Genomic DNA, 18,366 nt, shown 5'->3' with positions numbered 1-18,366 from the left:
TTTCCCTCCGTTTTTCCCAATTGATTCCGAAACCAACACCTGAGTAAAAGCCATATGATCAAATCTAAAAAAGTTTAAACATCCCACAGGAATGCAAAAGACCATTGACAATACACAGATAGAGCGGTCTCTTCTACTTCTTTTTTTTTTTTTTCTTCTTCTTTTTTTTTCTTTTGAGTTAGAAATATGAAAGTGAACAAGAAATTTGCAGAGACAAATGAACTTCTGGACCAAGATGGGAATCCCCATCACCAGAGACTCCAACAGCCGCCGCAGCGCTCAGGCTCGAGCAATGCCCAAGCTGATGCGTATTGGACAAAGCCCGCCGATATGTGGGCTTTGCAATGAGAACCAAGGGTCTCCCATGGCCTTGGCCATGCCGATCTAGTCCGGATCCAAGGTCATTGGACCTCCGTATGGACCAGATCCAAAGCAACAATAGTCACCAACCTTAGATCCAATAGTCAGGACAGCCGGGAAGCAACCAGAGAGGGGCAACAACCAGTAGCCGAAGGCTGCCATGCCTCTTTGGGTGCGTTTGGGAACTACTTTTGGGTGCGTTTGGGAACTACTTTTGGGAAATGTCTTTGGAAAATCGCAAATACCTTTGACTTAAAAGTGTTTTCAAAACGCAACCGTGTTTGCTAAATCGCACTTTGAAAGCTCTTTGTAAAGTATTTTGAGCAAAATAGCGTTTGGGAAATTACACTTGCAAAAGATCTTTGTGGTAAAAAAAAATTATCAAAAGAAAAATTAAAAAATTGACCAAAAGGGCGGGTGGCGCCGGCGACCTTCGGCGACCTCCCGGACCTCCGGTGCCTGATCCGGATCACGGGCGACGAGGTCGCGCGCGCGTCGCGACCTCCGGCGACCTCCGGCGACGCCGGATCTGAGGCGAGGTCGCGGGAGGACCGCCGCCCCGGGATCTGGTCGTCGCGGGGTCATGTGACCGCACGCCGCCCTCGGGCCCCGGGCGGCGAGGTCGCGGGAGGTCGCGCGGCACGCCGCGACCCGATCCGAGGGCCGCGAGGTCGCGCAACCCCGGATCGGGCGGCAAGGTCCTCCCGCGACCTGCGCCCCCCAGATCTGGTCGCGGTGACCCGCACGGGCCGTGGGTCGCGGCGGTCGCGCCACCGCCCGGCGTCGCTGTCGAACCGCTCGCGGAAGAAGAAGCTCGCGGAAGGAGAAGACCGTCTGCCGCCCCGGATGGTTTGCGGTGACCGGCGCCACCTCCGGCGTCGGTTGCGCCATCTCCGTCGATCGCGCCACCCAACGATCGCCGGCGTCCCTCTGGAGCGTATGCCGCTCCACCAACCCGAATCCCTAGAGAAGATGAAAAACAAAATTGTCACGACAAGGGCAAGAACCGGAAAAACAAAATATTCGTGAGGACAATTTCGGAAAAAAAAAGTTATGAACAGAAGTGTGGGCATGCCAAGCCGAAAGCCCAAGGCGGGTCCCCCCGGGCCGGCTTCATTCACGCCTGCATTCCATTCCCTGAATGCGGGCTCAAATTTTTTCCCAAACGGCCTAGCATTTGGCCAAGTACCTTTAGGCTTCAAAGGGGCTTTGGGAAGTGGTTCCCAAACGCACCCAACTGCTCAACCCTTTTCTTTCCTCAGTGAAAACTACTTTATTTTAAAATCCACGATCCTATGTTTAAATATTCTAACAACTAAAAGCGTCGCATCAGCGTCATTAACCAAATGTCAGCTGACATGTAGGATTTTTTTGGACGGAAGCGGTGACCATTTTAATCCCTCCACTAAAGAATACGTGATCTTGCTTTTATGTCAATTTTTTCATATATTTGAAATGTGAGACCATTTTTATCCCCCAAGTACTACATGATTTTTCTGTATAGCAAGACATTGCTTTGTAACTCTGTATAGCAAGACTTGGGAGTGAAGTGAGATGTGACCATTTTTTTACAAGGGGTCCGCTACTTCTGCTATGAAAACATTCCAAGTAGACAAAAAAACTTAGCCAATAATCGGATGCGAGAAGAAATTACCACAGTTCTCAGAAAGCAAAGTCTTCCTCTGCGCCAATTTGAATTACTCTGTCTCCCATCTCTTGAATGGCCGCTGCAGTCGAGTCACTGATGCCAAGCAGATATTGCAATCTGGATAGTTTTTCCGGAGCAGACTCGCTCTTCATGTATATAGAAAATAAGTCAGCCATTTCTTCTGGGACTTCCCAAGACAGCGGATTCGCGGGTACAGCTTTGTCGCAAGCCAGCAGATCGTTAAGCGAGGAAACCTACAAAAAATGATGATTGTGGCTTACTGATAATGTAAAGCTAGCATCTGGACTCTTTCTATGATAACTAGGTCCACAAGCTTCAACAAATTGGAAAAATGTAGAGAGAGCGAAAAAGGACTTTATCTCCGTACCACTCCTTTTTGGTTCCTTTGTCGTAGCAAGGCTACAGCCTGAATGAGTGAATTTGACAATCTACTTTGAGCAAGTTCGTGAACCACCTCCCTAGCTTTCTCAGCATTAATATTCAGGTCAGCTGGTATTTTCTCATAGACTTCCTCCTGATCAAATTCACCGGTCCCGGCAGAGAAAATTTCATCCACAGTTTTCTTGAAGAGGTTCTCCCGCAAGCTCTCAGATATCATGCTGTCCAAATCTACGCTCGCTTCCTTGAGTTCTCTTATCTGCTTTATGTTGAGCCTCCCCTGACTGACAGCAGTTTCTATTGCAGCTGCCATTTTCGTAGTTGTAATGCTCTTGATTACTTTCTGAGCATACTGTGGAGGCAAGCCAACTTGCTTCTGCACCTCATTAAGCTGCTCAATCCTAGCTTTTGTCAGCTGACCATCAGCCAGTATAACCTCTGCTTGTTGTCTGAATGCCTGCTCAGCAAGACTCCGGTGAACTTCCACAATCTCCTTAGGGGACAAACCAAGGATACCACCAAGCTGGTTTAGCAGTACATATTCGGAGTCATCCTTTTTCGTTGTGATTTGTGCCCCAAACGGGATATTGGTGACTTCTCCTGTTAGGCAGAACAACAGGTAGGTTTTATAGAGGTCTGTCCTATCCCTCTCTGGAAGATCGTCCTTCAGATTTATCTCTGTTTGGCCTTGCTTTCCTAACTTGGCCGTAAGTTCTCTGTTGGGTCTTATCTTTCTAAGGGTCTGGAGTGACTCCCATTCTTCATCCACTTCAATTTGTCTTTCTACCTCCTTAGCAGCCTCTTCAGATACAGCTTCAGGGGATTCCCCTTTTATGTCTGCCACCAGTTCCGTAACGACCAACGTATTGAAAGCAATCATCTTCTTAAGCTCCCTTGCAGATTCAGTACGATTCTGAGCTGCCCGTGCTCGTTTAATGTAACTTATGAAAATCTTTCTGACCTGCATGGGTTATGAGGCAATGGAAGGTCATGTTTGCCTGAAATAAATCAACCAATGTACTTCTTTTCATCCTAGACAATACATAACCAAAAGATTGATTCTCAAACCTTAAAACAATGCAAGTTCACATGCTTGTTGCATCAGCTTGCATGCACAAGACAAATACAAATCTGAATAGCATATTTTACGGCAAAATAGCACCAAGAAGTGCTAGCTGGTATGAAGGACAGTCAGATATTAGTCAGCTTTGTGTGATTTTTTAGTAGGAACATTGATATCTCGTATGACCAGCATGAACCTTGTGAAAAAGGTAAGGTTGCTCCTCTGTAGCCTGATCCAAAGACATATATCAAAGAAGAAAAAATACTTTCAATCTGGCTTTGCCAAAAAATCTTTCCTCAAAAGGATAGTTGTCTTCCATTATATACGTAGCTACACACTCAAGCTGGGATCTGTGCTATCCTCCCCCAAGGAGGAGAAGGTAGGCATAGATGGCTACTTATCTCTTGAGCATAGACTGCATTCATCCTCAAAAAAATAAATGTACAACTCCCAAACAGTTTTATAGAGCACCTACCCATCTATGTCGGCATTGGTTATTAGTTTAACTTGTTACAAGTACACTGATCTTTTTACAAGTTAAAGGCTCCTCTTGTAAAGACAGCCATTTTAAAACTATATGGAGAAGCAAAGGTCAGCACATCCAATTAAATCACTGCAAAAATATCTTATCATCTCACACTTGCACATGCAACTCTCCAAACTTTTTGCCACCATTTGAAATATCATCCTATAAGCATGACATGAAAAGTCCTTGCAAGTTATAAGACTGAGTTTTAGATGAGGTGGATACTCATACAATCACACTATACAAAAGAAGTAATGCCATAAAAGATTGATTGCAAATTCTCTGAAGTCGTAATTTCATGCATTTTAGATACTCAAACTCAGTATCATTCCTAGGTTGGTTAGTCGCACAAACACATTTGAAACATTCATATTGATGTCCAGTAACTCTCATCGATGTCCTGATGAAGAGAAAGATACAATTCAACCAAAAACAAAAAAAAAAATGGTAAAGGAAGATAAATTCTTTGGGTAAAGAGAAAACCATATTATATTGGTCCATCGATCATCAGAAGAAGAATTAGGCCAAAAATTACTCACAGCTGTGCTGGTGATAGACATGGCAGCCTCCCTTGTCAAGCGCAAGCCATGAGCTGCTTTTCTCACCGATTTCTTCACTTCAGCATCATATCCATCAACACCTGAGGCAATTGCATCCTTCACAACCTGGATCCAATAGTTCAGTAAGTCAGCAAAGAGAAAAGATAAAAGACAATGATTTTCTCCATTTACCTAAGACATCAGAAAAATATGTTCCTGACCATTGTGGATAAACTGAAGGCTTTCCTTGTCATTGCAAATGGAAAAAAGATTTACATTTAGAGGTCCACAACATCTCCTTGCATCTTTATCTTAAGATGATAATTCAGAGATAAAACTTCTTAATGACTACCCAAAACCCACAGGCTGCACTTTGGTCATACAAATGACAAAATTATCAACACGATATGGTAGTCTTCATACTAACTGAAGTTCCAAAGCATACAAAAACTGCTGTCAAACTGTAACTTACAGTACGCAAATTACAAGCGAAAAAGTACAAAGTAGAAAGAACTCTAGAGAAACAGGAATTCATCAGAGGAGACAAAACTTTACCTTCTCAAATAAACTGCCACATATACTGGAGTGAGCTGCTTCAACTGTCTGCTGAGGGATACAGAGCATAACTCGTATTCTTAGCAAAGCTTTAACATCCTCTTCACTCAATTCTCCATCAGTAACACACTGCTGAAGCTTCTGCCGGTAAATTTCTTAATGTGAAAATGAAAGAGCATGCGATCAATACTTTGGTGAGACAATGGTATACGTGACATAGTACACAAGTATCATAAGAATTTTAGTCCTAAATAGTTCAGAAAATTGTCCCACATATGCCCAAAGGACGTTTTTTTATTTTCCATTCAAGAAAATTCTTCTTTTTGAACTCCTTAAGTGATTAGAAGTTTTACCAAGTAGATAAGCATGAAGAACCACTGGATCACAGCATGAATACACACACACACACACACACACACACACACACATCATATATGACACAGGAACACTCCAAAACTAGGAATCAGTGAATATACCTTCATGAATCTCACTGGCCTTTTGAGGATCAAAGTGTAACTCTTCACATAGATTCTGGAGGAAGGCCGCTTTGCTATCTGCAGCTTCCAGTTCACCACCAGTGAAGGCAAGTTGAAGTCGTTTACGATACACCTTTGCAGATACATCAAGCATGATGGCTTCAGCCTCGCGTTTTCCCAAACCAAAGATATTCCTCAGTTGACTCAATGCATCAAGCTATGAAACAGAGAAACAACAGAAGTAAGGTTATCAGGAAGCAAAGACAACATTAGCCAGGTAATATACAAGAAAGGGCAGGTAAGAGGCAGACGATATTTTAATAGAAAAAATCCCATACCTTGCTTTCCTCCAGTCTACCACTTGAGAAAGACTCTGCAACATATGCTCTATAAAGTATCTTCAAGTCATCCATTTTTCGGTCAGTGTCATATTCACCACCTGAGGTAGAAGAAGAGAAGTAGTAATTCAAGACTTCCATGAAAACACACTTCATGGCCAATAAACCAAGATTTAAAGGTTCCTCACCAAATAAGGAAATTGGACCAATCCCACGAGCAAAGTGATCAGCATTTGGATGGTTCTTTAATGAGACAAGTAAATTGTTGAATGCTAGTATCTCATCTAGCTGTTCTACAACTTGAGTGACTGCCGTCCTGGATAATCGAAATAAATAAGACAATGACAAGTAGCCTTTAGGCAAAGCTAATAAAATAAGCAAGCGCCATTCAATTTCTAAACAATAAAACCTTTGACACTGATTCCATCATAACTATGCTGCCAACTTCTCTTGAAATTCTCAGTTGATTGACTTATTCAGTCAGTACACATCTAGAGTAAGCATTTCATTATTTTTTGTGGAGGAGAAATAGATTAGTAGCTGATTTTTTTTTTTTTTTTTTGGGTAGCAAAAGTATGATAGATAATTTTTTATGATATGAAAAATTCATTCCTTTCAATCATTATATGGATGTGACTCACTTAATAACCTTTTAAGTAGGATAATGGCTCTTGACTTATAGGACTATAAACACCATATATTTCTTTCCTCAAAACTCTCTAAAAGCTAATTGAGCATAAACGTTTATGGATACTTAATGTTACTAAAATAACTATAGATCCAATAGTAAATACAATCTTCCCTTTTACACAGAAGTAAATTATTTTCAAGTTTTTTAAAATTCACAAGAGATGGAGAAACAAAACACCTAATGCATGTGTTTTTCAAATCTCCAAATCCTGCTTAATCATTTCTCCAAATTGGACATAACATCATTCACTTCACCATAATCATAATTAGAAGCACTATCAATGAAAGATTTAACTTTTAAAATTGGATGATTTTACTATAGATTCCACATTACTTCCTTCAACATCGGAATTTGAAAAAACTTGAAAATTTTGGGGAGTGACAAGACTTACGTATATATTTGTGAAGTACTTTCCTATATTTGGGCCCCACAGAGAAATTTAGAAAGTTGGGGTGGGGTCCCCCCTCCCCCTTTAAATTTGTCCCATGCTAAAAATATTTAAAGAACTTGAGAAACAGCATTTACAGACTAAAGGTACAAATGGAACTTGGGCAAGTGACATACGCTGCTCTTGTTCTTGATTTCACCACATTCACAGCCGCGGAAACATTTTCCTCCACAAGTTTCCTCGTATGTTCCTTAAACAAATCTTCGGCAAGCTGCACCGACGAATAAAGTGTATGGAAGATATGCCACCAAAAACTACAGTAAATCAAATCTATTTAAGCAGAAGATAAATGATGAAGTTACCTCATCAGAAAGTCGATAAGATAGTTGTGCTGCTCGAAGATTTTCAAGCTGCTCCGCCTTGAGATCTAACACAGATATCAAATTCTACTTATAATTACAAATTACCATATTCAACTCTAGCAAAGCCCAACATCAACTAAAAAAGGCTGCAATCACAAAATGCAGTTCAAAGTCCAAGTTTTATTAATATGCCTCGACATAAACTATTATAACCAGGTTGATAAGCAGTTGAAACTCCAGGGTTGTTTGAATTAAGCATTAATATGGTTAAATTACAAAGTCCATAATACAAAAACAAACATTTTTTTTAGTGGCAGGACAAGCGATTTCAACAGTATAAAATAACTTTGCCGACCAAATAGTTTCTTTCATCACCATTATCCCGAAAAAAAAGGCGGGCTTATCTTGTGTCCAAACTTACAATGTTAGCCTAATTTTGTTGCTAAAGGTCAAGATTTTCATTTTTGCAATGGATCATGTAATTATTATACACACCTCTTCCAATTGCTTTTAGCTTGGACACATACAACCTCTGTGCATTATCGCGAACGGCAACCTCAATCTGCAAGCACATGGATACATGACTGATTCAATGAAGAAGCTAAATATGACAGATATATTAGTAGATCCTCATGTCATAAGTATGATAATAAAAGTAGAGTTTGGATAGGCTAGAATAACAGGAGGAGATCTTGTAATTCATAACCCTAAGATCGGACTTCTGACCAACCATGCAACACCAAAATAATTGCACAGGCAGACATTGCCTAAAGAAATGACATATACCTGCGCATCAGTAACTTTGAATATGCGCTTCCAAGGTAAAAGGAAACTTGACGCTTCTCCAAACACAAGTGTGGAAACATATATCAGCTTTTGAAATGCCTGTACTGAAGAGGAACCGAAAATGATAAAGTTCCATAACACTCTTGAAAAAGTATCCAAGTTGCTGGCTAATAATGTGTTTGCAAAGAAACCACAAGAATTCGGATTTCATACCCGACGCTGCTCCACATCAGCTTCACGATCCCCAGTTTCAAGCCTTTGCCTGAAAATACACCTACCAATCTGGAAGACACAAGTGGACCCGATTTCAACCAGTCATTACTCCATCACGCTTCCTCTGCTAATTTGGTATTCTTAAGCATTCACAAGTAGCGAGAGCAATAGTACCTCCATATGCATGGATGCTGCCTCTGGATCATCAATTCCCAGAGCACTCTTAAACTTCACAATTTTTTCGACTTCATCTCCTTTAAGTTCTTCATTTCCAGGAGGAAGGACAGATGAGACAAACCTGCACAACACATATCATATGCAATTCAACCGACTGAAAGTCAACTACAACTCAAGCCAGCTCCTGTCTGAAATTTTAAACCTTACATACAGAGAAATCAAAAATAAATTATGTGCTTGAAAGACAACAGATGCATGATTAGTTCATTGTTTTAGCTCACCTGAGGTACAAATCACAAAGCTCCGCATTGAAGGCCTCATCTTGTTTGCTCACGCCGTACCTGACAGATTAGATGTTAAAAATATAAGTAGATTATGAAAATCAAACACAATTAAAGCACGACAATCAGATGAAGAAAAACATTGCTCAAGCTGATTCTACGCACTGCTACAGACGGAATCCGATCGATATCTCGTAATCCAATTAGTGAATTAGAAAGTTGTAATCTAATTCCACTGATATACAAAAGAACTATAGGGAGAAATGTGATCTCTAGTACAAGCCTCATCCAGAACCAACCATACGTCACCGGAGAAGGCGTAAACCAAAACGAAGCAGCGATTAAGAAACTATATATCAAGAACGGAACTGACCTGCCGGCAATCTCTTCTATATCCTCTTTCCGGACCGCCTGAGGATCGTCGCAGCCGGCGACGTAGTTATGCAAATCGGCGGCGGCGACCTCGGGCACACAAGCCCTCACCGCGTACGCGGCGGCCCCGCCGGCAGCCCCGAGCACGGCGGCCCCACCGAGGGCGGCATTGCGGGAGCCGCCGCCGAAGCGGAGGCCCAGGCGATACCCGGCGGCAAGCGCGCCGGCCACCACGATGGCGGAGGCGGCCAACCGCGCGGGCGGGGGGAAGCTCTTGACGAGGGGCTGGAGGCCGGCAAGCTCCCTCGGGCCGCCGAAGACGTCGGGACCGCGCGCGGGAGAGGGAGAGGCAGAGGGAGAGGCGGACGGCTGCCGATCGAGGTCGGCGGAGACGGCGAGGCTGCGGCGGCGGCGGCGGCGGCGGCTGGCGGAGGAGGGGAGAGAGAAGGGAGAGGGGTTGAGGAGTGAAGAGGAGGGAGAGTGAGTGAGGAAGGTGGAGGAGTTCATGGTTCGGCGGGAGGGAGACGCTCCTCTCGAAGCTCTACTTCGATAGCAATGGAACTCTCTCTCTCTCTCTCTCTCTCTCTTTCGACCCCGCGCTGTCGAGAAGAAGAAGAAGAAAGGGAGGAGGATTGGAGGTGGCCTGCGGATAGACGTACGGGGAAGCGCGCTGTGCTGAAAGAACCGGGTTCGCAGTTGGCACGACGTCGAACCAGCGGAAGTCGCCGGAAAGAGCGAACGAACCGGACAAAGAATTATCTGGTTTTCGCGGGTGCCCCGGGGAAGGGGAAGGGAAGGGGAAGGGGGGGATGGGTGGCGAATCGAACCGGTTGAATACAAACCGGTCCGGTATACAAACTGCATCATTTGCATTTTGTTGGAGCAGTAGTTTGCCTTCCGGACTAATTTGGAGGCACTACCTAAGGGTAAGGGTGTGCAAAAAAATTGGTGAACCGCCGGAACCATTTGAAACCGAACTAAACCACTCATGAACCTGCAATTTTCATGGGGACCAGTCTGGTTCATGATTCTAATTTAGTGAAACCGATGAGTACCGGTCCAATTGTTAGTTTTAGGCATGAAACTGCTCACCCGAACTCAACCGGTGTATGTATACATATATATATATATATATATATATTTGTAGTTATTGAACATTATTGATTAATTTTATTTCTCTAGTGTGTAATAAAATTAACTCCCTACTCTCTCTGTTTTTTTTTTTTTTCATTCTAATAATTCATTTACTTAATTTCTCAAATAAAACAAAATGAAGCAGAAGGAGAGAATCGATTGGAGATGCCCATAAATGTTGAAGTGCTTTGTTGTCATGATACAAAATTTATAACTAATGACGTGTTTTAAAAGCATAATTAGAAATTTCCTTAACCATCCCCATGATTAGATTAGGTTAATATTGAAAAAAAATTAATCAAGTAATTAATGTTTTAACTTTCGTTGAGATTAAGACTTTTAACCTAAAATATAATTTTCCACATGTTCCCGATGTCAAGAAATCCTAAGAGGACCACATCATGATCTTTGAAAAAATTAAATTCCTAACTAATGAGTATAATCTATACATTCCTCCAACGAGCCGTGCCAAGTCGAGCTGAGCCTAGGGTTGCTCTAAAGCTGATGCTTGGCCAACTCAATCTGAATATGATGGGGCTTCAATGATCAATGTCATCTTGTAATTTGCATACAATTAATATCATGAAAAATTTCAAATTAGTACACTTGTATCATTCACAATTAATTTTTTTACCACCAAAAATCACGAAATGATATATTTGTGACAAGTTTATTTTTCATTAGTTTTCGTTAAATTTTACTATCAGATTATTGAGTTTGATAAGACATGATACTTGACTGATATACAAATTTGTGATTTTACTCACCATTTATCACAAGTGTAACAGTTTATAGTTTTTTTGTAATATTAACTTTATTTAACGGAAATTAACAAAAAATGAATTTATTCCATGTTTACTAATTTAAGATTTTTTTTTAATCATAGGTATACCATTTTGAGTTTTTATGGTTAAAAAAATAATTTCGAGTGAATTTGTTACATGTGAAATAATTTTGATTTTGAATTTTTTGTACTAATCTAATTTCATATTAGCATGGCCTCTCTCCTCTTTTTTTTTTTTTTTTTTTTTCAGTCTACTCTATTCCTACTTTACACTCACTCTCAGACTTTTGCCTCACCTCTTGCAGGGTATGGGAGTCGAAATCCACTCCTGAATCGAGCATCGATCTCATCGTCTGTCGTTGCATTTAAATGATCTAATCGGGTTCTCCATCTCACGATGGACGACGACGGTGTCCGAATGGACGAAGGTGCTACTGTGCCCCCTGGCTAGAACATGTTCGAGTCCTTGAATGAGTTCCAAGCGCCTTACGTGCCCCCAATCCAACCGAGCAACGACAACAATTCGTGCGACGCGGAGACACAACAAGCAAGCGATTGGGAGGAATTGCAAGGGCGAACGCCGCGAGCTCCCCGGCCAAACCGCTACCCTCGGCGAAACGAAAGAATGTTGTCGCCGGCGGCTCCATGGAGAAGAATATCCACTTTGTGGCAAATATTCCAGATCGATACTAACACTACCAAGGCCAAAGGTGAGAAGCAGGTCATTTGCTTAATACGCTCCCAAAGATTTATTTGATGACTCCACAGGGGGACGAGCCACCTAAAAAGGCACCAAGCCAATCACGAGACTGAAATGGTCAACGGGAGCTCTAAAATTGTAACAAAAAGTGAACGATTTGAGAAATATCTTCTTAAAAAAATTGCCAATCTCGCTTATAAAAATAAACATACGACAAAAGATTTCATTGTTGAAGAAAATATTCAGATATAAATTATTGTCAATAATGAACTATTTTTCATTGAATAGTTATTTCACATGAGGCAGGGAATTATTTTAAATATATATATTTTAAATAATTTATTTTACACACACCCTTAAGTTCTTTCTCTTCCCATTTCAATTACTCCAGGACAGTCCCATTACAGGTAGGATTCTCAAAGTGGGATCCCCTAATAGGTGGATTCTCTTCCAATTTCAATTGATGTACATGATAATTGCTCGCACAAAAGAAATTTTGGTGGTGGCAGCCCCTGCCAACGGCGATGATTCCAGTTGCGGAATTTTGTTTGTGCTTTTTGAGAAAAAGAACAATTATATATCTTATTGGACGCATAACTCAAAATTCGAGAGTCGTCCTATGATGTGTTAATCGAAAAGAGGTAATTTGTTTTTGTTGACGTCATTAATCTAGTAAAGCCACTAAATTCATTGCTTTCTCATCTATAAGTTTCTTGAAATTGTATCATCGAACTAATTCTCTATTTTAGAGATGAAATGAAAGAATATTACGTCACCGCATTTGATTAATAAAGTGATTGAATGTTAAAATCACAAGATACTTGCATCCTTGCATTACCAAAACGGTAATGAGGACCATGCCACATTGATGCAATTGGCAGACTCGATGGTTTTGCTCGACAACCCCAAATACCCCTCCAATTTTCTACGCATGAATGAAACTAACATGATATAAGGACTATGATAATACAATTGAGGTTTGTGCTCAAATTATAATTTGCCATTTACATTGGTGATAAAGTACATGCTTTTACCGCTCTTGTACCTACTCAAACTTGAATCTTTGGGTTTTCAGGTACACCTCAACGTATATTTGAACCGACTCTCTCTCTCTCTCTCTCTCTCTATAGAGATGCAGGAACGTCAATGCGTGAAAACTGAAAGCCCTTCACCAAACAGAGTCAAATACCTAATCTTATTGCTTGGTTGCTCGTGAGAAAAATACTACTTATCAGAGTCAAATCTTGGACTGTTTTCAAAACCTAAACATCGATTAGCACTCTGCTTCTTTTCCCTAATGAAGAAGGGAGTTTGAAGCAGTTCCAACGGTGTAAACCGGCAAAAAAATTACGTGCCAAATCAAAGGAAATCAACCCGTTCTTCAAGGTTTTCGGCTATGTTTTTACCGATCTAGAAGAGGGGAGCCCTCTGGGGATTGGATTGCTTTCTCGGACGCTTCCTGAAAGACACGCCTGCAGCGACGTTCTTCGGAGCGTCGCTAGGGCTCTCGCCGTCCGTCGTCTCCGGCTTCCTCTTCGCTCGGTTCAAAGCCTCTTCTTCTTCTTTCTCTTCAATCTTCTTCAAAACAGCCTTCACCTGCAAAAATCGTCGTACGCACACCAGCGAGAAACCAAGTTATGCAGAGGGTATGATGTCAAATGGACGGCTCGCGACGCCTTTGCTAGATAAATTTCATAAGGAAAACTACAAGTTTGCAAAACCCTAGCGACCCGCCTCGTAAGGATAGTAAATGCACTGAAAACTAGAGTCTTGTTTCATAACCGTGCCATGAAACGCGGTACAGGAGGGTAAAATTTCACTGACTTTGCATTCCACTGAGCAGAAGTTGTTTGGGGCTAAGATCTTGTACTGGCAAGTCCTGCACTTGGCGTCGCCGTTGGAGGAGCCCGTGCGATGGGCTCCTCCTTTCTGATTGACGTACACGATCGCCCGCCGGTTGATCGTGTACCGCTGGATGCCGGACCAACACCACACCTGTTTCAGGTCCTCTATTCTGAACGCGGCCACCCCCGAAGACTTGTATGCCTAAGTTTTTTCAATGTATTTTACGAAGTATCAAGATGCATTCAAGAACTTGTATTCGTAATGCCATGCGATCGAACGGAGTTCAAGAACTTGTATTCATAATGCTATAAGATCGAACGGAGTTTTAATTACCGTCAAAATTGAGTGGCCGGAACTCTTGTGATGCTGCTCCATGCCATCCTCGCAGACGACGATCATGCAGGCCATGCAGTAGTACTTGGCAGGCTTCGAGCAGCGGTCCTTGCAGTCGCAGGGATCGTAGAATTTGCTGGCGGCGAACATCCGCTCCAGCCACGTCGGGACGCTGCCGGTCATCTCGTCTTCCGGACGCTCCATCGTCTCAAGCGCCGTCAGGTTTTTCTTTCCTCCCTTCTCTTTTCTCCGTGCTTTATAGACAGTGGCAACAGCCGGAGCAGACGTAAATTTCTTCTGGTGTTCCGAAATAGGAAACTACTTGAGAAAATTCAAATAGGAATATTTCGGATATGTGCGAAGTACAGAGTCATTATCAGTTTCCCAAGCGGGTCTGTTAAGGAATTTCACTTGGAATTCGAATTTGTTTCCTTCCTCGATCTGCGACCGGGGGAAGTTGGAGGAAGCAATCTGAACGTTAATCATCGTCATCTCCATCAAAGTAAATAATACTATTAGTATTTGATGAGCGTCCTACAACTAAAAAAACATACGAAATTGTAATTTTTAAGAATAACGACACAAATGATTCCTAAACTTTGGCTTAATGTGTAACGTAATCCCTGAACTTTTAATTTGTTCAATATGATTTTTAAACTTTAGCTCAATGTAAAATGTGATCCATGAAATTTTTAATTTATTCAATATGATCTCGGAACTTTTGATACATATTTAACTTAGTTTCTGAACTATATGAAGTTAGGAAGAACAATTTGAATTATGATGATGATCATCTCCAGCAAAGTAAATACAATTTAGTATTCGATAAGCATCTTGCAACTTAAAAATGTATGGTTCTATACAAACTGTAACTTTTATATGTTAATGTCAAATGTTTTATCAGTCGATGCAGGGACATTCGAAAAGATTTATTTCGCATACCCACGTTCAGTTACCTCGGCCTTGAAGGGATCTTATCTGGTTTATCATAGAGATTTTATCCTGCAATTGGCATGTCTGAACAGCATGGAATCCATGATACTGCTCTCTTTTAAAGCCAGCACATAATTTGTTTGATTTTTCTTCACCATTGCATGGACTTATTGATTAATTTAATCAAATTGATTCTTCCTATGAAATAGACTATCAAAATGGGTCCATAACCCACTTATGAACATTAAGTTATTTTGACTCAACCCACCCCATTTGACAAGTAAACTACCGAACCACGAAAATTGCAGCCAATTTGTTGACGGGCTAAATTTCTTTAAAGTATTCCATAAGTTCATAACTAAATTGATTTTAGTCTTTGAGAGAAAATTGTTCAAAAAATCCTAAACTTATTATACTTGTGTCAATTTAATCATAAACATTTCAATTTTCCCAATTGAATTTTAATTATTTTTACATTTTGACTTAAATCCATCCGGCCAATTTTAATTGAAAATCGCTGACGTGGACGCCGGCCATCCTATGAGGTATAAACAGTACTAACATGAAAAATATTTAAATATTTTTCATTTTTCATTTTTTTTTTTTTCATCTCTTGTCCTTCTTTTTTTTTTTTTTTTTTTTTTCATCCTCTCTTCTTCTTCTTTTTTCTTTCTTTTTCCCTTTTTCCCACTCCACCGCCTGTCTTTTCATCATCCGGTCGCTCCACCGTTTCGAGCACCGCCAGGTTTTTTTCTTCCCCCTTCTATTTTCTTCGGCTTTAATGACAGTAGTAACAAACAGAGCCGTAATTTCTCTTAGGTGATCCGAAAGGGAAAACTACCTAGTAAATTTAATAGGAAACCATCTCAAGATTTCAGATATGTGCGAAGTAGAGAGATCATTATCAGTTTCGGAAGGGGGTTTGTTCGAGGATTTTCACTTGGAATTCGAATTTGTTTCCTTGGTCGATCGGCGACCAGAGGGAAGCCGGAAGAAACAATCCGAATGATGACGATGATCATCATCTCCAGCAAAGTAAGCAATATTATTAGTATTCGATAAGTGCCTTGCAATTGAAAAATATTTTAGATTTTTGTTTGAGCTGTACAAGATGAAATTCTCAAATACGGTTCTTTGAAAAACGTACGGTTCCATTCAAATTGTAATTTTTAGATATAACAGCACAAATTATCTCTAGATTTTGACTTAATGTGCAAGAATAACGACGTAAATGATCCATAAACTTTGACTTAATCTGCAGTGTGGTCTTTCAATTTTTAATTTATTCAATATGATTCTTAAACTTTAGCTCAATATAAAATGTGTTCCATAAAATTTTTAAATTGTTCAATATGATTCTTGAACATTTGATACATGTTTATCTTAATCCCTAAACTATATGAAATTGGAAGAAGCAATTTGAATTATGATGATGATCATCTCCAGCAAAGTAAATATTATTAGTATTCGATAAGCGTCTTTCAACTTAAAAAACGAATGGTTCCATCTAAATTGGAATATTAATTTGCTGAAGTCCACTGTTTTATCAGTCAATGTAGTGAAATTCGAGAAGATTTATTTCGCGTACCCACGTTCAGATACGTTGCCCTTGCAGGGATCTCATCTGGTTTATGATAGTGATTATCTCCTGCAATCGGCATGTTTGAACAGCATAGAATCCATGATACTGCTCCAATTCTCTTTTTATGGCTAGCACGTAATTTTGTTTGATTTTTATGAATGGATTTATTGATTAATAATCAAATCGATCGTTACTGTGGAATAAATCTGTCAAAATGGGTCCACCACCCATTCACGAACTCATGTTCAATCACCTTGACTTGACTCATCCGTTTAATTGACCGATGGCGGAACCACGAGAAATGCAGCCGATTTTTTAATGGACCTAATTTCTTTAAAGCAATTTGGCTGCGTTTGTGAATGGCCTTGGGATGGGGATTTGGTGTCCAAAACCCATTTGGCCAAATATTGAGTGTTTTGGAAAAATTTTGCTAACCCCATTAGGTAAAAGTCGGCCCTCATATAAGGCTGAAAGCCCACGATAGGTCTTAAGTTGTCTTAGGCTTTCGGCATTCTCGGCATACCCTCCTTAGGTTTTAATATAAAAATTTTGTTCCAAAACTATCCTCACTCAATTTTTGTTTTTCATTTTTGCCCTCGTGATATCATTGTTGATCTTCTTCTCAGTTGAGTCGATTATCATGGTTATGCATGGCTACGAGGGGTCGGCAACAGGCTGAAGAGAGGTTAGCGTGGTTGCGGCTACCTCAGCAACTATCATCGGCCAGTCGCGCAACCTCAGTAGTTATGACAACCCAAATCTGGGTCACGTGACCTCCATAAAAGGCCACTTGAGGTCTCGCGACTAGGTGACCCTCACTGAGGTCGCGCGACCCCCTGTGAGTTGCAGTGACCCAAATCTGCGTTGCGCGACCTCCATGAGAAGTTGCGAAGGTTGCACGACCAAGCCACCCTTGCTGAGGTCGCTCGGGTCGAACAACCTTCATCGAGGCTCGCTTGACCCTAGACGACCTTCACCGGTTGTCTCCAAGAGCCACCTGAGGTCTTGCAACTTCAAATGTTAGCCACTGGAGACAAATTTCGATCGCTAGTGGTCGCTTAACCTTCGCCAGCCAACTTTTCTTTTTCTTTTAACTAATTTTTTTCTTTTATCAATCACAAAAGCCCTTTTGTAAATATAATCTCTCCAAACACTATTCTGCCCAAATTTTCTTTACAATGGATTTTCAAATTACAATTTAACAAACACAATTTATATTTCAGAAAACCTCTTTGACTTAAAATCCTTTGTATTTTCTCAAAAAATTTCCCCAAAAGTCCAACCAAACGCATCCTTATGAACTAAATTGTTTTTAGTTTAAAGGAAAATTGTCTAAAAAATCCTAAAATTATTGTATTTTTTTTTTCAATTCAATTTTAAACCTTTCAATTTTATCAACTGAACCCTAAATATTTTCACATTTTTTAAATTGAGACATTCAGCCAATTTTGGCCAGAAATTGGTACGTGCCATATCGGGCACTGTCATGAGCAATCTATGATATTTTAATATTTTTGAATTTTTTTATTAATTTTTGTTTTCTTCTTTTCCTTCTTTTCTTTTTTCCTTCTCTTTTTGTTTTCCTTTTTCTTTTTCCCTTTCTGCCTCCACCGACTTCCACCGAACCTTGTCATTGGCCAGCGGAGGCCACCAACCTCAAGTGAGGATCGCCCTTGCTGGCCTTGGGCAAGGAAGGCTCTAGCCTGGGCTAGTTGGCTTGGAAAGGGTGACCCTCACCTAAAATCGCAACCTCTACATCATTAAAATATTATTAAAATTTGAAAAATATTAAAAAATTATCATTGATTGTCCGCGTTAAAGTCGGTCATGCTAAATAGACGGCCAATGGCCGAATGGACATAATTGATAAAAATGTAATAG

The 18,366-nt window shown here is 40.7% G+C and overlaps 2 protein-coding genes across 2 annotated transcripts; both read right to left on the bottom strand.

Annotated features, from left to right (window-relative positions):
- Positions 1-1,851: 1,851 nt before the first annotated feature.
- On the bottom strand, positions 1,852-9,912 carry LOC104418636 (protein TIC110, chloroplastic-like). The gene is made up of 15 exons (XM_010030032.3): positions 9,176-9,912; positions 8,803-8,862; positions 8,519-8,642; positions 8,345-8,413; positions 8,132-8,230; positions 7,841-7,907; positions 7,346-7,410; positions 7,160-7,254; positions 6,093-6,220; positions 5,905-6,005; positions 5,567-5,783; positions 5,091-5,245; positions 4,536-4,661; positions 2,397-3,368; positions 1,852-2,262 (listed from the first exon to the last, which is right to left on the bottom strand). The coding sequence occupies exons 1-15, from the start codon at positions 9,679-9,681 to the stop codon at positions 2,023-2,025; spliced, it is 3,024 nt and encodes a 1,007-aa protein (XP_010028334.2). The 5' UTR covers positions 9,682-9,912; the 3' UTR covers positions 1,852-2,022.
- A 3,290-nt stretch (positions 9,913-13,202) lies between these two features.
- Positions 13,203-14,174, bottom strand: LOC120288466. The gene is made up of 3 exons (XM_039302454.1): positions 13,971-14,174; positions 13,617-13,838; positions 13,203-13,388 (listed from the first exon to the last, which is right to left on the bottom strand). The coding sequence occupies exons 1-3, from the start codon at positions 14,172-14,174 to the stop codon at positions 13,203-13,205; spliced, it is 612 nt and encodes a 203-aa protein (XP_039158388.1).
- Between the last annotated feature and the right edge of the window lie 4,192 nt (positions 14,175-18,366).

This window comes from Eucalyptus grandis, chromosome 9 (assembly GCF_016545825.1).
Source record: "Eucalyptus grandis isolate ANBG69807.140 chromosome 9, ASM1654582v1, whole genome shotgun sequence".
NCBI classification, from domain to species: domain Eukaryota; kingdom Viridiplantae; phylum Streptophyta; class Magnoliopsida; order Myrtales; family Myrtaceae; genus Eucalyptus; species Eucalyptus grandis.
This window is presented reverse-complemented; position numbering and strand designations above follow the sequence as displayed.